Consider the following 17,691-nt stretch of genomic DNA (forward strand, 5'->3'; position numbering starts at 1 on the left):
GAGTAGGCAAATCTGCAGAATACCCATCCAGCAATCCAGTAAGATACAAGCGTTAAGATGCTGTCTTTCAAGTTGCCATACTGGGCCAGGTTACATATTGTCGCAGTTGCGTCTTCTTATCACTCAAGATGTATCACGTTGCTCGAGTTCATGACATAAAGGGTCTTTTGCCCTGTTTATTTATTCTTTACGTGACTTATTCGTAATCCAGTACCCTGACCTTGGAAACAATCATTGCCCTGTCTATCATTAATTTGCGCATAAAACAATTCCCCATCACTCCGTGTCCTTATAAGACTTTTTCTTTACTGAAGCTGACCAATTCCGAGGTGCTCGGGGTCGGCCTTGACAATTCGGAGGGTGTTGGTGTTACCCATGCCGCCCTTCCAGCCCTGGACAACGACGACGGTGTCGCCGGGGGTCAGGACGTTAAGCTGAAGAGCGTTGTTGACAGCCCACTTGATACGGCGGTCAACATCCTCCTGCCAGTTGACCTGAGCAAAGTCGGGCTTCTGCTCAGGGAACAGGAAGGGGTAGACGCCACGGTACAGATGGGCGAATCGAGATGTTGTGGGGCTTCGGGTGACCATGAAGATGGGGCAGACGGGTCGGTACTTGGAAAGCATGCGGGCAGACTCTCCGGAGGTGGAAAGGACAATGATACCACCGGCACCAAGATCGAGAGAGGCGCGGACAGCAGCCATGGCGCAAGACTCGACAGTGCTGACGGGGCGCTTGACAAGAGTGCACATCTCCTCGAAGTGGGAGACGTAGGGGATGGTGTTCTCAGCCTTGAGACAGGTCTCGTGCATCTCCTTGACAGCCTCGGAGGGGTAGCTACCCTTGGCTGTCTCACCGGAAAGCATGACACAGTCAGCACCGTCAGTGATGGCGTTACCGACATCGCTGATCTCGGCACGGGTAGGGCGGGGGTTCTTGATCATGGACTCGAGCATCTGGGTGGCGCAGATGACGGGCTTGCCAGCAAGGTTGCACATGGCAATGAGCTTCTTCTGAGCGGCAAAAACCTCAGCGGCGGGAATCTCGATACCGAGATCACCACGGGCAACCATGACACCGTCGGTGGCCTGAAGGATCTCGCGGAAGTTGTTCAAACCCTGTCGGTTCTCAATCTTGGAGATGATCTGGATGCGCTTGCCCTGCTCACCGAGGACCTCACGGATGTCGTGGATATCCTGAGCGCGGCGGATAAATGAAGCAAAGACCATGTCAACGTTGTTCTCAACACCGAACTTCAGATCAGCCTTGTCCTTCTCGGAGAGAGCGGGCAGATCGACATCGGTGTTGGGCAGGTTGACACCCTTCTTGGAGCAGATAGCACCGTTGTTTCGGGCTCGGACGCGGATGGTCTTGTCGTCGACGATCTCGAGGACGTCGAAAGCGAGGACACCGTCATCGACGTAGATGACACGGCCGACTTCAATGACATTGGTAATGTTCTTGTAGTCAACGTACCTGGGAAAGTTAGTGGGGGAAAGCTACATCAACTCTGAGCTGCTTACATGTTCTTGTCGTCGCAAGCGGTGGCGTAAGCATCATCGGTGGTGATGTTCATCTCGTGACCGCGGCTGATGGGAATGTCCTCATCGTTGGGAGTGTTACCAGTTCGGATCTCGGGTCCCTTGGTGTCGAGGGCAATGGCGACATTGCGACCAGCGTGGGTAGCCTCGGACTCACGAGCATGGTCAATGACGGACTTGTGGTACTCATATGATCCGTGAGAAAAGTTCATGCGGACAACGTTAAGACCAGAGTCTCGGAGCTTGTTGATGGCCTCAACGGAGTTGGTCTTGGGGCCAATGGTGCAGATGATGGAGGAGCGGCGGTAGTTGCGCTCAGGTCGGAAAGCGGTGTCGAGAGAGGCAAGCCATGAGATCTTGCCTCCCATCTCGAGGTGGTCCTGGGCGGTGGCAGCCATGACGCTTTTTTCTTTTCGTGAGTTCTGAGGCATTGTGAATGTGGTTAGCGAATTGTTGGTGGGAGAAGAGCTTGGCGGGGTAGCTCTGGCTGCAAAGGGAATAAAGATGTGAAGGAACAGGAAATGTGGTACAGTCTGGACACCACCACGAATATATATCTCTCAGTAGCTCAAACGATTGAAGATCGCACTACTAAGAAATATGGGATATCAGGTTGTTCTGCGGACACTTGCAATGCAGGCCAACGGAGACTCATTCGTGAGGTGTAGCAAAGACATGGGGCTAACGCGGGATCTGACGTTAAGTGACGTGTTGGGAAGAGCGATAGGGATGGGGCGTGGCATTTTGGTGGGCAGAGCATTCGGCGCGACGTCAAAACGGCTGGCTTGGCTGGTGAGAAGGACACAGAGTGCCCCATGAGCTCAATAGATGGGCCGAGTTTGAGAATCGTCAGATTGTCGCTAATCGGGCCAGAAGAACCGAGAACAAATCCGACAGCCGGTAATTTCTGGGTCGCGAGCAAGGGAATTTCTCAAACCACAGCCAGAAAAAGACCAGAGATGCATCTGCGAGAACCTGCATTGCCACACATTTCCCCTATCGTCATGACCAGAGAAGCGCCGTAGGAGCGGGATCTCAGGGCCCAAGCCACAGCAGACACAGACGTCCCCATCCTGGTGCAGCGTAGTGGCGTAGCATGTTGACTTACAAAGGGGTATAGATATTGTTGTACGAGTGTTGCACCGTACGATAATAATCCAAAAGGATGATATGATCAGAAGAGGCAGAGGAACGTGCGCTCTTCCTGGTATTATTTATTGACGACGTTCGATGTAGGAGGGAGCTCGCAAAGGTCGAGGCGTAGAGGGGTGAATGGAGGTAGAGTTGTTTGACGTCGCAGGTCAAGAAGGTTGATGAGAGATGAAAGAAGAGAGAGAAGGAAGAAAGAGAAGAGGAGGGAGAAGTAGAGTTGGTGTGGTGATGATAATAAAGACGGCAAACCTATGGAAAGCTACAGCGTGGAAGGCAAAGCAAAGTAAGGCTAAATTCCTACCTTAGACGCTACACCTACCGCTTTCATTCGAGGGAAGGGGTAAGGGTAGGTAGGTACTTTGCTCTTTCCTCCCCAATCAACAAACATTCGTACCTCACCAAGAATTTTACAGCCATCATGACTGGAGGGGTAAGAGCCAAGCCAAGAGTAGCGCTACGGAGTACTTGCCTCACATGTACTTAGCATGGATATGGATGCCCGGACATGACAGTCTGAGCTCTGTCCTTTCGGTGGTTGAGATCCATAAGGGAAAGGAGCTTTTTTTTTTCCTCTTTCTTTTTTTTTTTTCTTCTCTCGTTCTGGCGATCTGGTTCAGAATTATGGAGAGCTCTGACACCCCGCTTCCCGTGGGAGATGGATGTCAGATGCAGAGTTGAGCACTAGAATTGTCCAAGCTTTTGTTATAAATAAAGTCAATGCCTTGTATAACGTACAATGTATCACTTGAAGCTTCACTATAAATAGAATTCTAAATAAATAATTGATCATTATTATCTTGCTTCTTCAACAGAAGCTGAAGCTGTTGTGTCGCCTCCCCCTCTATACGTCGCAGCTTTCCCCCACCAAAAAATCAACCCCGCTATCATTAGGTGGCTTTTGCCATTCCATCTTGTAAGCAGGGATTTAATTGTTGTTAGCGGCCTTTCGGGGCAAAGCACTCCGCCCGCTACTGCAGCAGCCGACAGTAGCTCCTGCGTCTTTAGCGAACTGCTTTCAGTTTATCCCACGCCAAAACGACGTCTCTCTATCTGCCAGAATTAGCCAATATTTTTGAGAAGTGGATTATCAGACAAATCATCAATGGTGTATCTCTCTCCAGTCAATGATCAACACTCTTCGCCTCTAGACGCGCAACAGGCTAGTGTCAATCCCCCGCTTGTTAATGCTGACTATCCCTCTAACAAATCGTTGAGTCACCCTGCACGCAGGGTATCTTGCTGGTGCCAACAGCCCGAGTTGGAGACGGGAAGCGCCCTATTCAACGAATTAACATTGGCCCTGACCTTGTTTCGTAACGCCCTCAACAACGGTCATGAAACTTTGCTTGGCTTTCAATCCAATCAGTCAATTAATTGCTCAGGCATGCTGCTACGATTGGGTCGAGGTTTATGTTAGTATTGCATACAGGTAAGGGGTTCGAGAGTATCTTGGCATGATACATATCAACTCAAAGTGATCGACTCGCTTCCTGTATAGGCAGGCCATTGCTATTCTTGATGCTTGTCATGACAAGTGTTAGACCTTCTTAGAAGTCATGTCTATGACGCGAGGGAATTATCACGACTCTTATCTATAGCCCAACGTTCTCATGTCTCAACTTTGGTTGGTGCAGCCTGAACTAAGAGGTCGGCTCTAACCGTCAACCTACATGTACATAATGACTATCATGGCCGCGGAGATCACCATTGGGTTCAGCTACCAGAGATAGACCCCCATATCCTGACTAATGCATCTCAAGTGTCAGGTTTCGACACGACTTGTGGCTGACTTGACCGACATGTCTGTCTGTCCTCCAACAGAAAAATAGATCAAAGCGAAGTTAGCGAACCCACCTCCAAGCCGCCCCTCCCTCATCCATCAGGCACGAATGAGATTTCACCCTTTCAGACACAGCTCATTGCATTGAGTAACGGCATTGAAACAATGTCGTTTTAGATATCGGTAGATACCACCAGCATGTTGGGTAATAATGAACTATGGTTGTCAAAAGATTGGCAGCGCGGGGGCCGCCCAGAAAGAGGATCCCTTTTACGGCAATGCCCAAGCATTCATTGCTGTACCGTTGATACTACTGTATGTTATGTCTTATGGATGAGGGATTATTTTGATCGACTCTCTGGGCTCTTGCTCTTCTTGGGATAGACACGGCGATGCTTTCGGCGAAGTCTTTCTAGACCCTTGAACCCCTCTCGTGTCTGGACTCTGGACTCTGGATCTCACCTCGTCCCACGCCGACGTTGAGATGAGAAAAAAAGTTGTGAGTGGATTTTCTGTAATAACGCCGGAATGCCAGCGAACAAGCGGTTGTCTCTGTCCGGCGACTACGAGACTAGCGGCGGCTGCACATTGCAACGTGCTGCGATGCAACATAGTAATTCAGCCCCATCTGATTCAAGTCAATCAATTAATTAAGCGCATTGCCATATCAGGATGTTCCGTTGAGAGTATCAGTATCAAGCATGTTGAGTTATTTACAGCTTGGCGAATGTTTATTTAGTATCGTGTCTCACTAGGAATAGAAACATCATGCTCCGTCTTAGCGAATCCATCTTTGGTCTAGTTAATTATCATGATATGATGCCAATGACACCCAGATAAAACTATCCCCGTCTTAAGAATGTTCTGCATCTTCACATTCACGATCCAAGCATCTGGGTCAAATTAACACGTGATGTGGCTCTTCCCCGGAGCTTTCGGCGCCGGCCTGCCGTGAACTCCACTGCCGCCTGGTTCCCGAGGCGGCTGGGCTGGGCTGTGTCGCATGATACTGAACTAAGCCAAGGTTAGAGTAAAATCGACCCGACTCCATTCACGACCAGCACACCGCGAGATCCTCCAGATCCGAGACCAGACCGAACGATCATCCAACTTGTATACTCTCAATAACTCATCCTAAACGATCGACATCATGGTGGTATGTACTCCAATCCCCGGAGCTCTGCCCTCGTGGCTAAAGACTCCTCACAGCTCCTCAACCTGCTGACTTTCGGACTCTGGTCAAAGGTCGGACGTTTGACACATTATGCGTTCGACGCCGTTCTTTGTAAGTTGAATCTTGCGTCGCTTTGCATGTTTTATAGGCTAACATCTCCCAGTCTCGGCCTTCCTTGCTGGCATGAAGCGATCAACCGGTTTGACGTGAGCTACACCATCCGCGCATTTCCCAACCATCCCTAACCATCGAAAACAGCTTCAAGACCGACAGAGTCGCCGGTGAGAACAAAGAGTTCACCGGCTGGATCGACCGATACCTCGGCGTTGGCGAATGGGTCATGGACCAGTCCGTTGCGATTGCCGGCTCCAGCGGCTACTTCGAGCGAACCCGATGAGCGACGAGACACATCTTTACCGCTATTGATACCATGGAAACCTCCACTCAGGCTCCGATTGACGACTTGATTTACGGGCGCGATGATGGAACAAAGCTACCTGACACGCGTGAGATGACGCGCTGGATTTTCAGATAGGCGTTCGGATATATATGACTATGCATGTGAATTGGATCAATGATACTATCAACAACGCCATGACTCTCTATCATTCCATAGTGTGAGGCCGTAACCATCCTGTGATGTATCAAACACAACTCGATCATCCAAGTTCCTCCTGCCTCTGTCGTAGGTCATCATTCATAAGTGCTGTCTACTCATAAGCATTATCATCGCCATAATCTCAGCTTCCTAATCGATCTTGTTTGGATCGTGCTCTGCTAAGAACTCGGCCGGTACGTCATTCTCTCCTGAGCTATCTCTCCTCAGCACCACACTTGATTTCTGGTCACTATCAGGAGGGTCGCGGTCATGGTCCTCAAACTTGGAGACCAACAAGTCGACCGGAACCTCATTGTCGCTCTCATTGTGACTCTCCTCCTGGTCATCTTGACTCGCCTCTTCTGATTTGTCCGTTGATTCGTTGTGTTCAGGGGAACTGGGTGCTGGGGCCGGCTCGGGGAGGCCAATGGTCTCTTTCAGGAGAGCTTGGGCTTCGATAAAGGCTTCTAATTCAGCGCCAATTGCACATATCAGGAGATTCCAGTGTTTTGACTCTGCCATCTGCAATCGATGCTGCAATTCTTCAACAACGTCATCCATCTCAGACAGCTGGTTTCGCATCGCAGCTTGTTGCGGCTCTTCATCAGCATCGCCAGCCTGGCTAGCTTTCACAAGCTCTCGCAGTTTTGCCTCAAATTGTGCAACCAGTCCAGTTACTTCGGACCAGACTTCTGAGCCTTCCATCAAAGCTTGACGGTCTTCCGAGATTTTCGCTTTGCGACGTTCAAGGGCAGCAATTTCTCCTTGCCACCAATTTCTTGCCATTTCCATAGTACGGCGTTCGGGGCGGAGCTGCAAGAACTCAGTGCCTCTCAGGATATCCATATCCTCTTTTGGCTGCGAGTTTACCCCAAATCCAAGGGCATCAACATCCAGTGGCGCGATGGGCGGTGTCTGCATCAATGTCCTGACTTCCATATCGACGTCTTTGCCAGCTGCCCTATATCCACTCAAGCCCGCCTCTCGTCGGTTCTTGACTTCCTCTGCTCTTTCTCGCACCGACCTGCGCCGCCTCTTCGCCCTAGCCAGTTTCTCTTCAAGAAGTTGTATTTCTTGATCCAATTCGTGCTGTTGTTCTTCCAGCAGTCGAAGTTCCTGACCTAGAGGCTCCTCCTCATCATTTTCTAGAGCATGAAGCTCGGAGTAGATAGCATCCCTTCTTTTGCCCACTTTGTCAAGATAAGCTAAAGCATCCTTCCTTTGCTCCAGAGCCGAGTTTAAATGCATATCCTCCTCAGCCTTTAGCTCTGCTAATGCGGTCATTGATCGCTGGAGGCCAACTCGAGCTGTTTTCAGACCGCGGGGCTTGTTTGGCGCCGGCTGTCTCACAGGTATGACATTGCCATCTGCCGTGGACCGCGTAGGCATATGCAATGAGTTCACCATTCGGGACTTGGATGTAGCTGTGGAGTAAAAGGTGCTCTCTCCAGTACCTGTGTCGCTTCCAAAGTTACTCTCGGATCCCCCATCTCCGCTTCCAGCAATCAGACCTGAAGCTTGAAGATCCAGAAGCTGCTGAATATCACGTTCAAGCGCCTTCTCTCGTCTCTGTAAGCTTCTCCATATGGTATCCAGACGTGGCCGGTTGTCCACATGCTTTTGACTGGGGCTGTTCGAACCAAATCTACTGGCTGCTAGGAGGCCATAGCCCCTGTTATTATCAAGGTGACTTGAAGAGTTGGATTGTCGAGAGGATTGCTGGTTTATCAGCATGGAAGATGCGATCGGAGGCGGTGGTCCAGCGAAGATTGGTTTCGATCTGGTATGGGGAGGCGAGTTGGAATAGCGATGTTTGCTGTCCATCGAAGCAGGAGATGAAGATCGACGAGTGGAAGTGGTCGATACCGGCTGAGTGTTTTTCCTCAGTCTCGGGCGCGGAGCTTCCTGGTCGAAGAGGACGTCGTCACTTCTCGGTTCGAGCTCGTCTAAGTCATACTCGCTGACTTCTCGAATCGGAGGGCTACGTAAGGGGATGTTGGGTAGTCGCTGACGAGAACTCGAGATACGATCGAACATCGAAGGTGAAGACATTTCCGATTAATAGATATGCCTATGTGGCGAATGGCTATCTTGATCAACGAGTGTGGAACGTTGTCGCAAAGTCGGAAGCTGTCGCATGCATTCGTTGAAGGTCGGGTATTCGCGGCTTGGAGTTGCACGATGTATGGGTTGTGTAGTGTTGATGTTTTACATTTGTTTAAATTTATTACAGCGGCTGGTGGGCTGATAATGATAGAATAGAGTTACGATAAGTCGTTAAAGTTGGTTCAGATCGCAAGGAGCTGTTGTTGAAGCTTGGCTATGAAGCTTTGGACACGATCTGGGGTTGGCATGTGCCCACATGGGTGCACCTGCCATGAGCTGCTGAGATCCACAGGGCGGGGAGTGGATCTATACCACCACCGCGTCACGGGCTTCATCTTCATGTGACGATGAATTACCTATGTATGAGACATGATATTTACGATAAATTATATGGGCTAATGTCTGTATCTATCAGTGGACTCTCTAGTACGTTTCTCACAAAGACTTCGGTTTGGTGTATGAAATAAAGATTGTCGCATGCTCAAAGCACTCTTAGGGTCAGATACGAGGTTAATAAATGGCATGCAATGTCCTAAGAAGAGGGCAATCAAAATCTTTGTATACCTCAGAGTAGGTACAAGGAACACATTTGCTTAAACAGAGTGAGTAGGTGTCACTACGTCAGCAAGCATCACTTGGGAAGCACTCAGTATCATTTGATTGTTTCCAGACACATCTTCCCCAGACGCCATTCAATAGAAGTTACAGGATATGGACCTTTGTGTTTCAGAATTAACACCCTTCAATTGTTCCACATTGGACATCAAGTAAAAGCCACAACTCTAGATGAAAGTATGTTTTATTACTCGTAGCTGTATACCGGGAAGCCCGTTTTACCGTACTATAGCCCTCTTACATAAAAAACATCAGCCTGTACAATATTCCTTTACCCAGTCTCAAGGCTTCCTTCGTCTTATATCCAAGCGGAAGAAGCCTGTCTCATCAGCCCGCCGGTTAACCCCCTCCCTTCTCCGAACCAGACTCGATAAAGACCTAGCCAAGCCAGGCTGGACAAGGTCTTGTTTGCTTGCGCGAGCGAATATCCCCGTCGCATTCTTTCTTGCATCTTGTCAAAATTTCCGAGCTTACGTTTTTCCTTTACTTCCACCACCAGGAACACCAGCAGTTTCTGTATTGTGCACAACTTGGGTCGGAGTCAATTGCTTACATTTTGGCTTATCACCCCCAATTGCCGACCGTCCTCAACCGCCAGCACAACTGTAAGGGAGAGTTTCTTGCTCCACCTCAAGTTTAATTGACTGCAACGTTATTGTCGCTCAAACGTCTTCGTTTCGCATCTCCTACTTGTATTCTTGCTTCTCTCAAAACTGTTGTTGCAGTTGCAGTTCAGTCATTTAGCTCCGCGCCAGGGTCAATCTGCGGCCGTTCGAGTCGACTCAGAGCATAAAGAACGAAATCATCGAGTCAATTTATGGTCCCTTAAGCGGACTTGCCGGTTACTTGTTTTTGGCGCCCTCGAGCTTAGAGGTCAAGTTTTCTGATCCATAACCTAACGCCAGGCCAGGCCAGGTCCGTCATTAAGCAGCCAAGAAACACCCAAATCATCCAACCATGAGCCAATCACAGCAATTCCCTCCCTCACTGCGTCAGTCGCAGGTGGGCTCCATGTCCGCTGGCTCTCCAGGACCAGTTGTTTCTGGCTCTGGCTCAGGCTCTGGATCCGTCCCTCAACCCCAGCCCCAGCACGACGAGTTGCACATGTCGGGTTTGAGCCAAACTGGAGGTCCAATCTCTATGTCGCCGACAGAATACGAAAATACTCCTCAGATCAAATTCGAGTCCTCGCCCTCAAACGCCAACGCCCACCACTATAGGAACCCCTCCAATACTTCGGTGCCCAACGTCCTCCAACCTGCCGGTGGCCTGTCCGCTCGCGGCGCCCCAGCCTCGCCCAACTTGCCCTCGCCGATGCAGCAATCTTCTCCCGCTGCTTCATCCGTCCCTCATCAGCCGCCGTCGCAAGCTCAGCAACAGCAGCTTCCTCATCACTCCCAGCAGCCACTACAGATCCCGTCGCAGCACGGCCAGCCTACTTACGACCATTCACGCTCCCCGTCTACCGGCATCGCGAGCAAACCCCCGCTGAGCATGTCCCACAGCTACTCCCGCTCCAGCCCAGCCGCTGGCTACGATGGCTCCTCTGGAAGCTATCACGCATATACTCCCACGACGCCTAGCGGTGCTTCGTCTTCGCATCTCATGTCGCCAATCGATACTACCCGGTACAATGCCCCAGGATCTCAGCGCAACGTTTCCAACACCCCGCTCGGCCTAGCTGATATTCGTCCCCGCGCCGACTCGAGCATGTCCGATGGGACAGGAGCTGCTATGAGCTATGATGCCAATAATGCCCAACCAGGAACGAGCAATTACCTTGCGCCTTGGGCTATCTACGCTTTCGATTGGTGCAAGTGGCCTGCTCAAGGTAATGGTGCTGGCAAGCTCGCTGTGGGGAGCTACTTGGAAGATGGACATAACTTTGTGCGTCATGCAAGGCGACAATTTCTCGTGTCCAACAGCTAACGGTGATAGATTCAAATCCTCGATAGTCATATCGCGCCGACTCCTCAGGACGTCTACACTCCTGGTTCATCCAAGTATAGCCTTGAGTTCACCAAAGCTGCCGAAGCTACCCACTCTTACCCTGTGACCCGCCTGCTATGGGAGCCGCCATCGTCGCAGAAGCAGTCTACTGACCTGCTCGCGACTTCGGGCGACCACTTGCGATTGTGGTCTCTTCCTAGTGAGAACAACCCTTCTACACCTGGTGGTACCATCGGCCGTCGCGACAATCCCACCACCAAGTTAACCCCTCTCGCTTTACTGTCCAACTCGAAGACACCGGATCATACCGCGCCTCTAACGTCACTCGATTGGAACACCGTCTCTCCCAGTCTTATCATTACATCCAGCATAGATACGACATGTACCATCTGGGATATTCCCTCACTCACGGCAAAGACTCAACTCATTGCCCACGACAAAGAGGTTTACGATGTTAGGTTCTGCGCCAAAAGTGTGGATGTTTTTGTCAGCTGTGGTCAGGATGGTAGTGTCCGCATGTTCGATCTTCGAAGCCTGGAGCACTCTACAATTATTTACGAGCCAACAGGCAAGGAAGAGCGAGGTAAGTTTGGCGCATACTTGTCTTTTCTCTCCGGTACTGACTTTTAAATAGACCCCAACGGTGGCCGTGTTAGCCCGACACTGGCCCAGCAAACGATGGCCAACCCTCCACCTCTGCTTCGCCTTGCTACTTCTCCTCATGATACCCATCTTCTTGCTACCTTCGCTCAAGACACCAACGTTGTTCGAATTTTGGATGTGCGACAACCTGGCCAGGCCTTGCTCGAGCTGCGTGGACATGGTGGAAACGTCAACTGCATCGAATGGTCGCCCCATCGACGAGGAATGCTTGCTTCTGGCGGTGACGATTGCCAGGTTCTCTTGTGGGATATTTACAACTCAGGTCAACCCTTGAATGGCACTCCTCAACAAGACAACCCCAAAAGCCCCGTTGCCGCCTGGCAATGCGATTACGAGATTGGCAACTTGGGCTGGGTACCTCAACTCCCCAACTCCGACTATGGCGAGTGGCTCGGTGTTGGCGCTGGACGTGGTATCTGGGGAACAAGAGTCATGTGAAGACACAGTAATGGGCAGGCTGGTGTCATTTATAATACGTAGAGCATGGCATCTGGCGATGATCCAGAAAACGTTGCTCGAATCACGTAGAATGGCTACTTAAAGGTACGGTACATTGCATTCTGCAAAGCCTGGAGTTATTATTTTAAGAGGGTTTCTGAAAGTTCAAGTTGGTTTGGAGCATCTGCGACATACTCTGGTTGGCGGGAACAAAACGTGGGCGGCGGTTGAAAGGGGTCTTGAACGATATAAAACAAACACAAACCTATATCCGGAAATTTGCGCTCCCGTCCAAGGCAAACGAATCGAATCGAGTCGTGAAATGAGGCTGGGTTTGGAAGAAACTCTAGTGTATAAGTTTTGTCAAGGCTTGGGTTATGAGATCTCAAAGTCTGGCCGGAGAAGGGGGACAGTATAAGTATAGAACGCAGATTACATTGGAGGCTAGCGTTGGAGTATATATAGATGATGAGAAAATTTGCTGAATATTTACGATCAGAGCATACTGTTCATATATGTCTGCAAGAAAGATATGATGTTAAGTCTGTAGGGTATGTCGAGTTGAGCTTTCACGTATCGCACCTCAAGTCAGTCTTGGGCTGGGAATGGGAGATGTACATTAAGCTAGCTCAGTTCTATGCATCTAAATCCTATTCATTAACTCTATATTTTTATTTTACTTGTAAACAAGTGGTCGCTTTGACGGTGGAAAGCATTGATGTTTGCCACAGCGCAGGGAACCAGGTGGTGGGTATATGGACATTGAGTGTGAGCAAAGCATCAAGATGCGCCGCTCTGACATGCAAGTTTTTATGCTTTGAAAAAACGTGAGTACAAAGAACTATAATCATCCATATGAACTTGGAGTAAATATTCATTTTAGCTTTTCTACAGTCAATCACAGCCCAACCATCTCTAAAAACCCCATACTTTGACGCATGACAGTGAGCTGAACTCTGCACAATCCTGGACCCACTATTCATGAAATAATGCACTGCACAAGGCCCGGCATTTTACCGTCTGGAGCTCTAACATTACTCGGAGCTGCTTTGACTTTCTTTCATTGTTCATCTTTGTCATCCATCAAATACCCTTTAATATTCTCTTCTCGCATCGCTGTCACTTAATCTTTCTTTAATTCTTTCAAACTCGAGCGACAAACAACCAGACAAACACCAAAGACACGCTACGTGTCGCGGCTCCCTCGCCACAATGTCTTCTCACGATCCTTCGCGCTTCGACGATTCTGAGGACGAGGAAGATTTCAACCCTGCGCCTGCAGATCTATCCGACGAAGAACAAGATGGCGACCAAAAGCCAGTGAAGCGTGGAAGCAGCCCCGTCGCTCGCGATGATAACGATGACGAGGATGAGCGACCCTCCAAATCGCGACACGCCGCCGATGACGATGAGGAGGAGGAAGAAGAAGAAGAGGAAGAGGAAGACGGTGGCAGACGTCGCGACGATGACGACGAGGAGGATGAAGAGGAAGAGGAAGATGATGAGGACGAAGATATTCAACAGGTAAGGAGACTTTGATCCATCCTGGCGCGTTTGCTGCCTACCTTCTCTTGGTAGATGCTGACCCCTTTTAGGGCCATCGCAGAAAGCGCAGAAAGGAGCGAGGTGCCAATTTCTTCGATATCGAAGCCGAAGTCGACGATGAAGACGAGGGCGAGGATGACGAACTACTGGGCGAAGAGATAGGAGACTTCATCACCAACGATCACCCAGACGATATTGCGGAAACCGGTATTGACGATGACCGACGACATCGTGAACTCGATCGCCGTAGGGACATGGACTCTAGTATGGATGCCGAGAAACAGGCAGAGATTCTGCGACAGAGATACGGCAACAAGCGCTCCGGCAGAGGCATCAGCAACGCATCGGTGGTTCCCAAGCGACTGCTCCTCCCTACTGTGGACGACCCTAGCATTTGGGCCGTTCGTTGTAAGGAAGGAAAAGAACGAGAGGTTGTCTTCTCTATCATGAAGCGCATTGAGGAGAGAGTGGGTACAAAGGATGAACTCGCCATCCTTTCTGCGTTCGAACGTGGAGGTACCGACTCCATCATGAAGGGTTTCATCTATGTTGAAGCCCGTCGTCAAACCGACATCTTGAAGGGGTTGGACAGCATGATGAACGTCTATCCCCATTCCAAGATGATCCTGGTTGATCTCAAGGATATGCCTGAGCTGTTCCGTGTTTCTAAGACCCCTACTCTGGAGCCCGGAGCCTGGGTCCGTCTTCGAAGACCCCCGAAGCACAACGGTGATCTTGCTCAGGTCATCGATGTTACTGAGAACGGCCTGGAAGCTCGCGTTCGATTCATCCCTCGATTGGACTATGGCATGCGAGACTCATCTTTGACTGCCGATGGCAAGCGCAAGCGACCTTTCGGCGGTGCTGGTGTCCCTAAGCCTCCTCAAAGACTGTTTAGCGAGGTGGAAGCCCGAAAGCGCAACCCTAGAGCCCTCCAAGGAAACCCTACCGCTGGTACTTGGACATACAACAACGAAGAATTCGAGAATGGCTTCCAAGTCAGGGATATCGCTATCGACAAACTCACAGTTACCGACGTGAACCCCTCTCTCGAAGAGGTCACCAGGTTCGCTTCAGGAGCTGAGGACGGAACTGAGAACCTCGATCTTAAGGCGCTGGCCCACAGTCTCAAGGATAGCAATGCGCTGGCTACCTACCTCCCAGGTGATATCGTCGAGGTTTATACTGGTGAGCAGAAGGGTGTTGTCGGTAAGGCGATGCGCGTTCACTCCGATGTCGTCTCGATCACTGTTACCGAAGGTGAACTTGTTGGGCAGGAGATTGACGTTCCTATCAGAGCACTCCGCAAGCGCTTCAACGTTGGTGACCATGTCAAGGTCATTGGCGGAAGCAAGTTCAGAGATGAGGTTGGAATGGTTGTCGCCATCAACGAGGACAAGGTCACCCTCCTGACAGATCAGACAAACAATGAAATCACAGTCTTCAGCAAAGATTTGCGCGAAGCCAGTGATATTGGTGGCCAAGGCTCTCTGGGTCAGTACTCACTACAAGATTTGGTACAGCTCGATCCCACAACTGTGGGTTGTGTTGTTAAGGTTGATCGCGAATCACTTATGGTCCTCGATCAATTCGGAACACCTCGCCAGGTTATGCCATCCCAGATTTCCAACAAGATTCCTAAGCGAAAGACAGCTGTGGCTGTTGATCGACATGGTGCTGAGATTAGGCTCGAAGACGTCGTCAAGGAATACACTGGCCAGCAGCGTCAGGGCAAGATTATCCACATTCATCGTTCATACATCTTCCTACATACCAACGATAACAAGGAGCATGCTGGTGTTTTTGTCACGAAGGCCAACATGGTCCAAACCATTGCTGCCAAGGGGGGCCGAGTCAACACCGCCGCATCGACCGGGCCTGATCTGACAGCCATGAACCCAGCGCTCAAGCTCCATAAGAATGGAAGTGAGAACAAGCCTGTTCAACAACAACCGAGATCTTTTGGCCGGGACAAGGCGATTGAACAGACTGTTATTATCAGGAAGGGAGCCTACAAAGGTCTTCTGGGTATTGTCAAGGACACCACTGACACACATGCTCGTGTCGAGCTGCACACAAAGAGCAAGACCATCACTGTGCCCAAGGAAAACTTGAGCTTCAAGAACAAGACGACTGGAGCCACCATTGATATCGCCGGCCGGGGAGGTCGCGGTGGTTATGGTGGTGGTGCTGGACGTGGCGGCAGCGGCGGCGGCGACCGTGTGCCAGGATGGCAGGGCGGCTCTCGCACACCCATGGCAGGTGGTAACTCTGACAGAGTGCCTGCTTGGGGTTCACGAAGTAAGTTGATCTGTCTTCGGTATAGTTTCATAATGCTAACATGATATAGCACCTGCTGCAAGTGGACGAACACCCGCTTGGAAGGGCCCAGATATGTCAGGCGCCCGAACACCAGCCTGGGCAGATGGCTCACGAACCGTCAACCCCTATGACGGCAACCGTACTGCTTACGGCGGATCTGGTGGACGCACACCCGCCTGGCAGGCTGGTGGAAGAACCCCTGCTCCTGGTGATGCCTTCGGTGCTGGATCACGTACACCGGCATATGGTGGAGGCGATAGCTGGGGCTCGGGATCCAAGACTCCTGCTTGGGGAGTTAGTGCGCCAACTCCTGGAGCCAGCGGTGGTGATGGATGGGGTTCCAACTCGTACGATGCCCCTACGCCCGGCGGTGCTCTTGGTGCCCCAACTCCCGGTGCCATGAACGCACCCACGCCTGGTGCTTACTCGGCGCCTACACCCGCTGCCATCAGCGCACCAACACCTGGTGGCTGGCAAGGTGGATGGGGAGCAGACTCAGCACCTACTCCAGCTGGAGCTCCTACACCTGGTTACTACGGCGCTCCCACGCCTGGAGCCACTTACGGACCACCAGAGACCCCTGCAGCCACTGGTCCTCGATACACGGATGACGATTGATTGGAGGTAGTATAAGACTGAACGTAGAACCATCACGAGGGTGTATACATGGTGGATGACTGCAAAAGGCGTTTGGGAAGATTTATTAATTGTATAATTAAAACATACTGTCTAGCAAGACGCTAGTTGGCATTCAAGAATCGATCAAATATGATTTTTAATACTGTCGTGTATAAATTGTGAAATGTTTAGAAGCTGAAGCTGAAGCTCAGTGACAGTTCAATTGCTCCTCTTATCGATAAGGAATTGACGATCTTTTTCCGACTCAGGTCCGTCAATCTTTAATTCTTGGCGACGTTCTACAACTCTACAACACTCCGTCGCCGGTCTATCATACCCGAGTCGCTCGTTTAACTACGCTAATACGATGTCTTTACGTCTCGCGCCACGTAAAGTGGCCTCAAAAGCCCTCTTGCGATCATCCCGTCTCGAATGCCCATCTCGCTGCAACCCACGATCCCCACCAACATGCGCATTCTCAACAACGATACCAAATAACCGCCGTGTCAACAGTAATGCCGCACCCAGCGAGAAGCCCTCGAAAGTGCGTGTAACTTCCACAACGTCAGAACAATCTTCCGACCTCCAGCAACGGTTACAAGAGAAATCGGCCGCTTTGGCCAGGGAGCGAGAGGAACAGCTACGAGAAGCGAGACAAAGACGACTAGACAGGATGAAAGAGGAGAGAGAAAAGCGAGAACAGGGTGGAGAGTCAGAGAGGAAGGTGTTCTCGAAAAAGGAGTTGGAAGAGGAGAAAGAAAAGAAGGAGAAGGAGGATTATAAGAGGAGGTATAAGCAACTGGAGAGGAATTGGTTGAAGTTTATGGTTGGAATGCCGATTTTCTTGGTTACGAGTTATGATCTTTTCCAAAGACGTAAGTCATCCCCATGAGTTATTAGGATGTTGTGCTAACAATGGGTGCAGTGGTTATGAAAAGAGAGCCCAAGGTTCCTCCATGGAAACAGGCCAAGATTAATAAGGAGAAGGAGGAGAAAGAGCAACGAGAGAAGCTAGAGAAAGAGGGTGAGGTGCTCTTGAAGGACTGAGGTGCTTCAGAATGGGGGTTCTAGAAGGTAACTCACCCTTAGTTCAGAAGCTGGAGAAGACAAAACCAGTTTTGCTTGATGGTGGTGGGCTGTAAAACAATGTATAGAACATGTACAACAATTGCATACGACTAGATGAGGA

At 50.4% G+C, this 17,691-nt stretch overlaps 6 protein-coding genes across 6 annotated transcripts; 4 read left to right on the top strand and 2 right to left on the bottom strand.

The window, feature by feature from the left end:
- Positions 1-305: 305 nt before the first annotated feature.
- FIESC28_09516 (uncharacterized protein) lies at positions 306-1,972 on the bottom strand (the record flags this gene model as incomplete). The annotated part of the gene is made up of 2 exons (XM_031163652.1): positions 306-1,476; positions 1,524-1,972. The coding sequence occupies 2 exons, from the start codon at positions 1,970-1,972 to the stop codon at positions 306-308; spliced, it is 1,620 nt and encodes a 539-aa protein (XP_031012278.1).
- A 3,651-nt stretch (positions 1,973-5,623) lies between these two features.
- Positions 5,624-6,044, top strand: FIESC28_09517 (uncharacterized protein; the record flags this gene model as incomplete). Its single annotated transcript, XM_031163653.1, has 4 exons — positions 5,624-5,629; positions 5,683-5,758; positions 5,811-5,853; positions 5,906-6,044. The coding sequence occupies 4 exons, from the start codon at positions 5,624-5,626 to the stop codon at positions 6,042-6,044; spliced, it is 264 nt and encodes an 87-aa protein (XP_031012279.1).
- Positions 6,045-6,395: 351 nt separating this feature from the next.
- Positions 6,396-8,297, bottom strand: FIESC28_09518 (uncharacterized protein; the record flags this gene model as incomplete). Its single annotated transcript, XM_031163654.1, has 1 exon — positions 6,396-8,297. The coding sequence occupies one exon, from the start codon at positions 8,295-8,297 to the stop codon at positions 6,396-6,398; it is 1,902 nt and encodes a 633-aa protein (XP_031012280.1).
- Positions 8,298-9,923: 1,626 nt separating this feature from the next.
- FIESC28_09519 (uncharacterized protein) lies at positions 9,924-12,017 on the top strand (the record flags this gene model as incomplete). Its single annotated transcript, XM_031163655.1, has 3 exons — positions 9,924-10,853; positions 10,905-11,499; positions 11,551-12,017. 3 exons carry the CDS (start codon positions 9,924-9,926, stop codon positions 12,015-12,017), a joined length of 1,992 nt encoding a protein of 663 aa, XP_031012281.1.
- Positions 12,018-13,229: 1,212 nt separating this feature from the next.
- Positions 13,230-16,502, top strand: FIESC28_09520 (uncharacterized protein; the record flags this gene model as incomplete). Its single annotated transcript, XM_031163656.1, has 3 exons — positions 13,230-13,541; positions 13,613-15,863; positions 15,913-16,502. 3 exons carry the CDS (start codon positions 13,230-13,232, stop codon positions 16,500-16,502), a joined length of 3,153 nt encoding a protein of 1,050 aa, XP_031012282.1.
- Positions 16,503-16,869: 367 nt separating this feature from the next.
- FIESC28_09521 (uncharacterized protein) lies at positions 16,870-17,549 on the top strand (the record flags this gene model as incomplete). Its single annotated transcript, XM_031163657.1, has 2 exons — positions 16,870-17,377; positions 17,428-17,549. 2 exons carry the CDS (start codon positions 16,870-16,872, stop codon positions 17,547-17,549), a joined length of 630 nt encoding a protein of 209 aa, XP_031012283.1.
- Between the last annotated feature and the right edge of the window lie 142 nt (positions 17,550-17,691).

Source organism: Fusarium coffeatum (assembly GCF_003316985.1).
Source record: "Fusarium coffeatum strain FIESC_28 chromosome Unknown BRIP53273_contig_248, whole genome shotgun sequence".
NCBI lineage: Eukaryota > Fungi > Ascomycota > Sordariomycetes > Hypocreales > Nectriaceae > Fusarium > Fusarium coffeatum.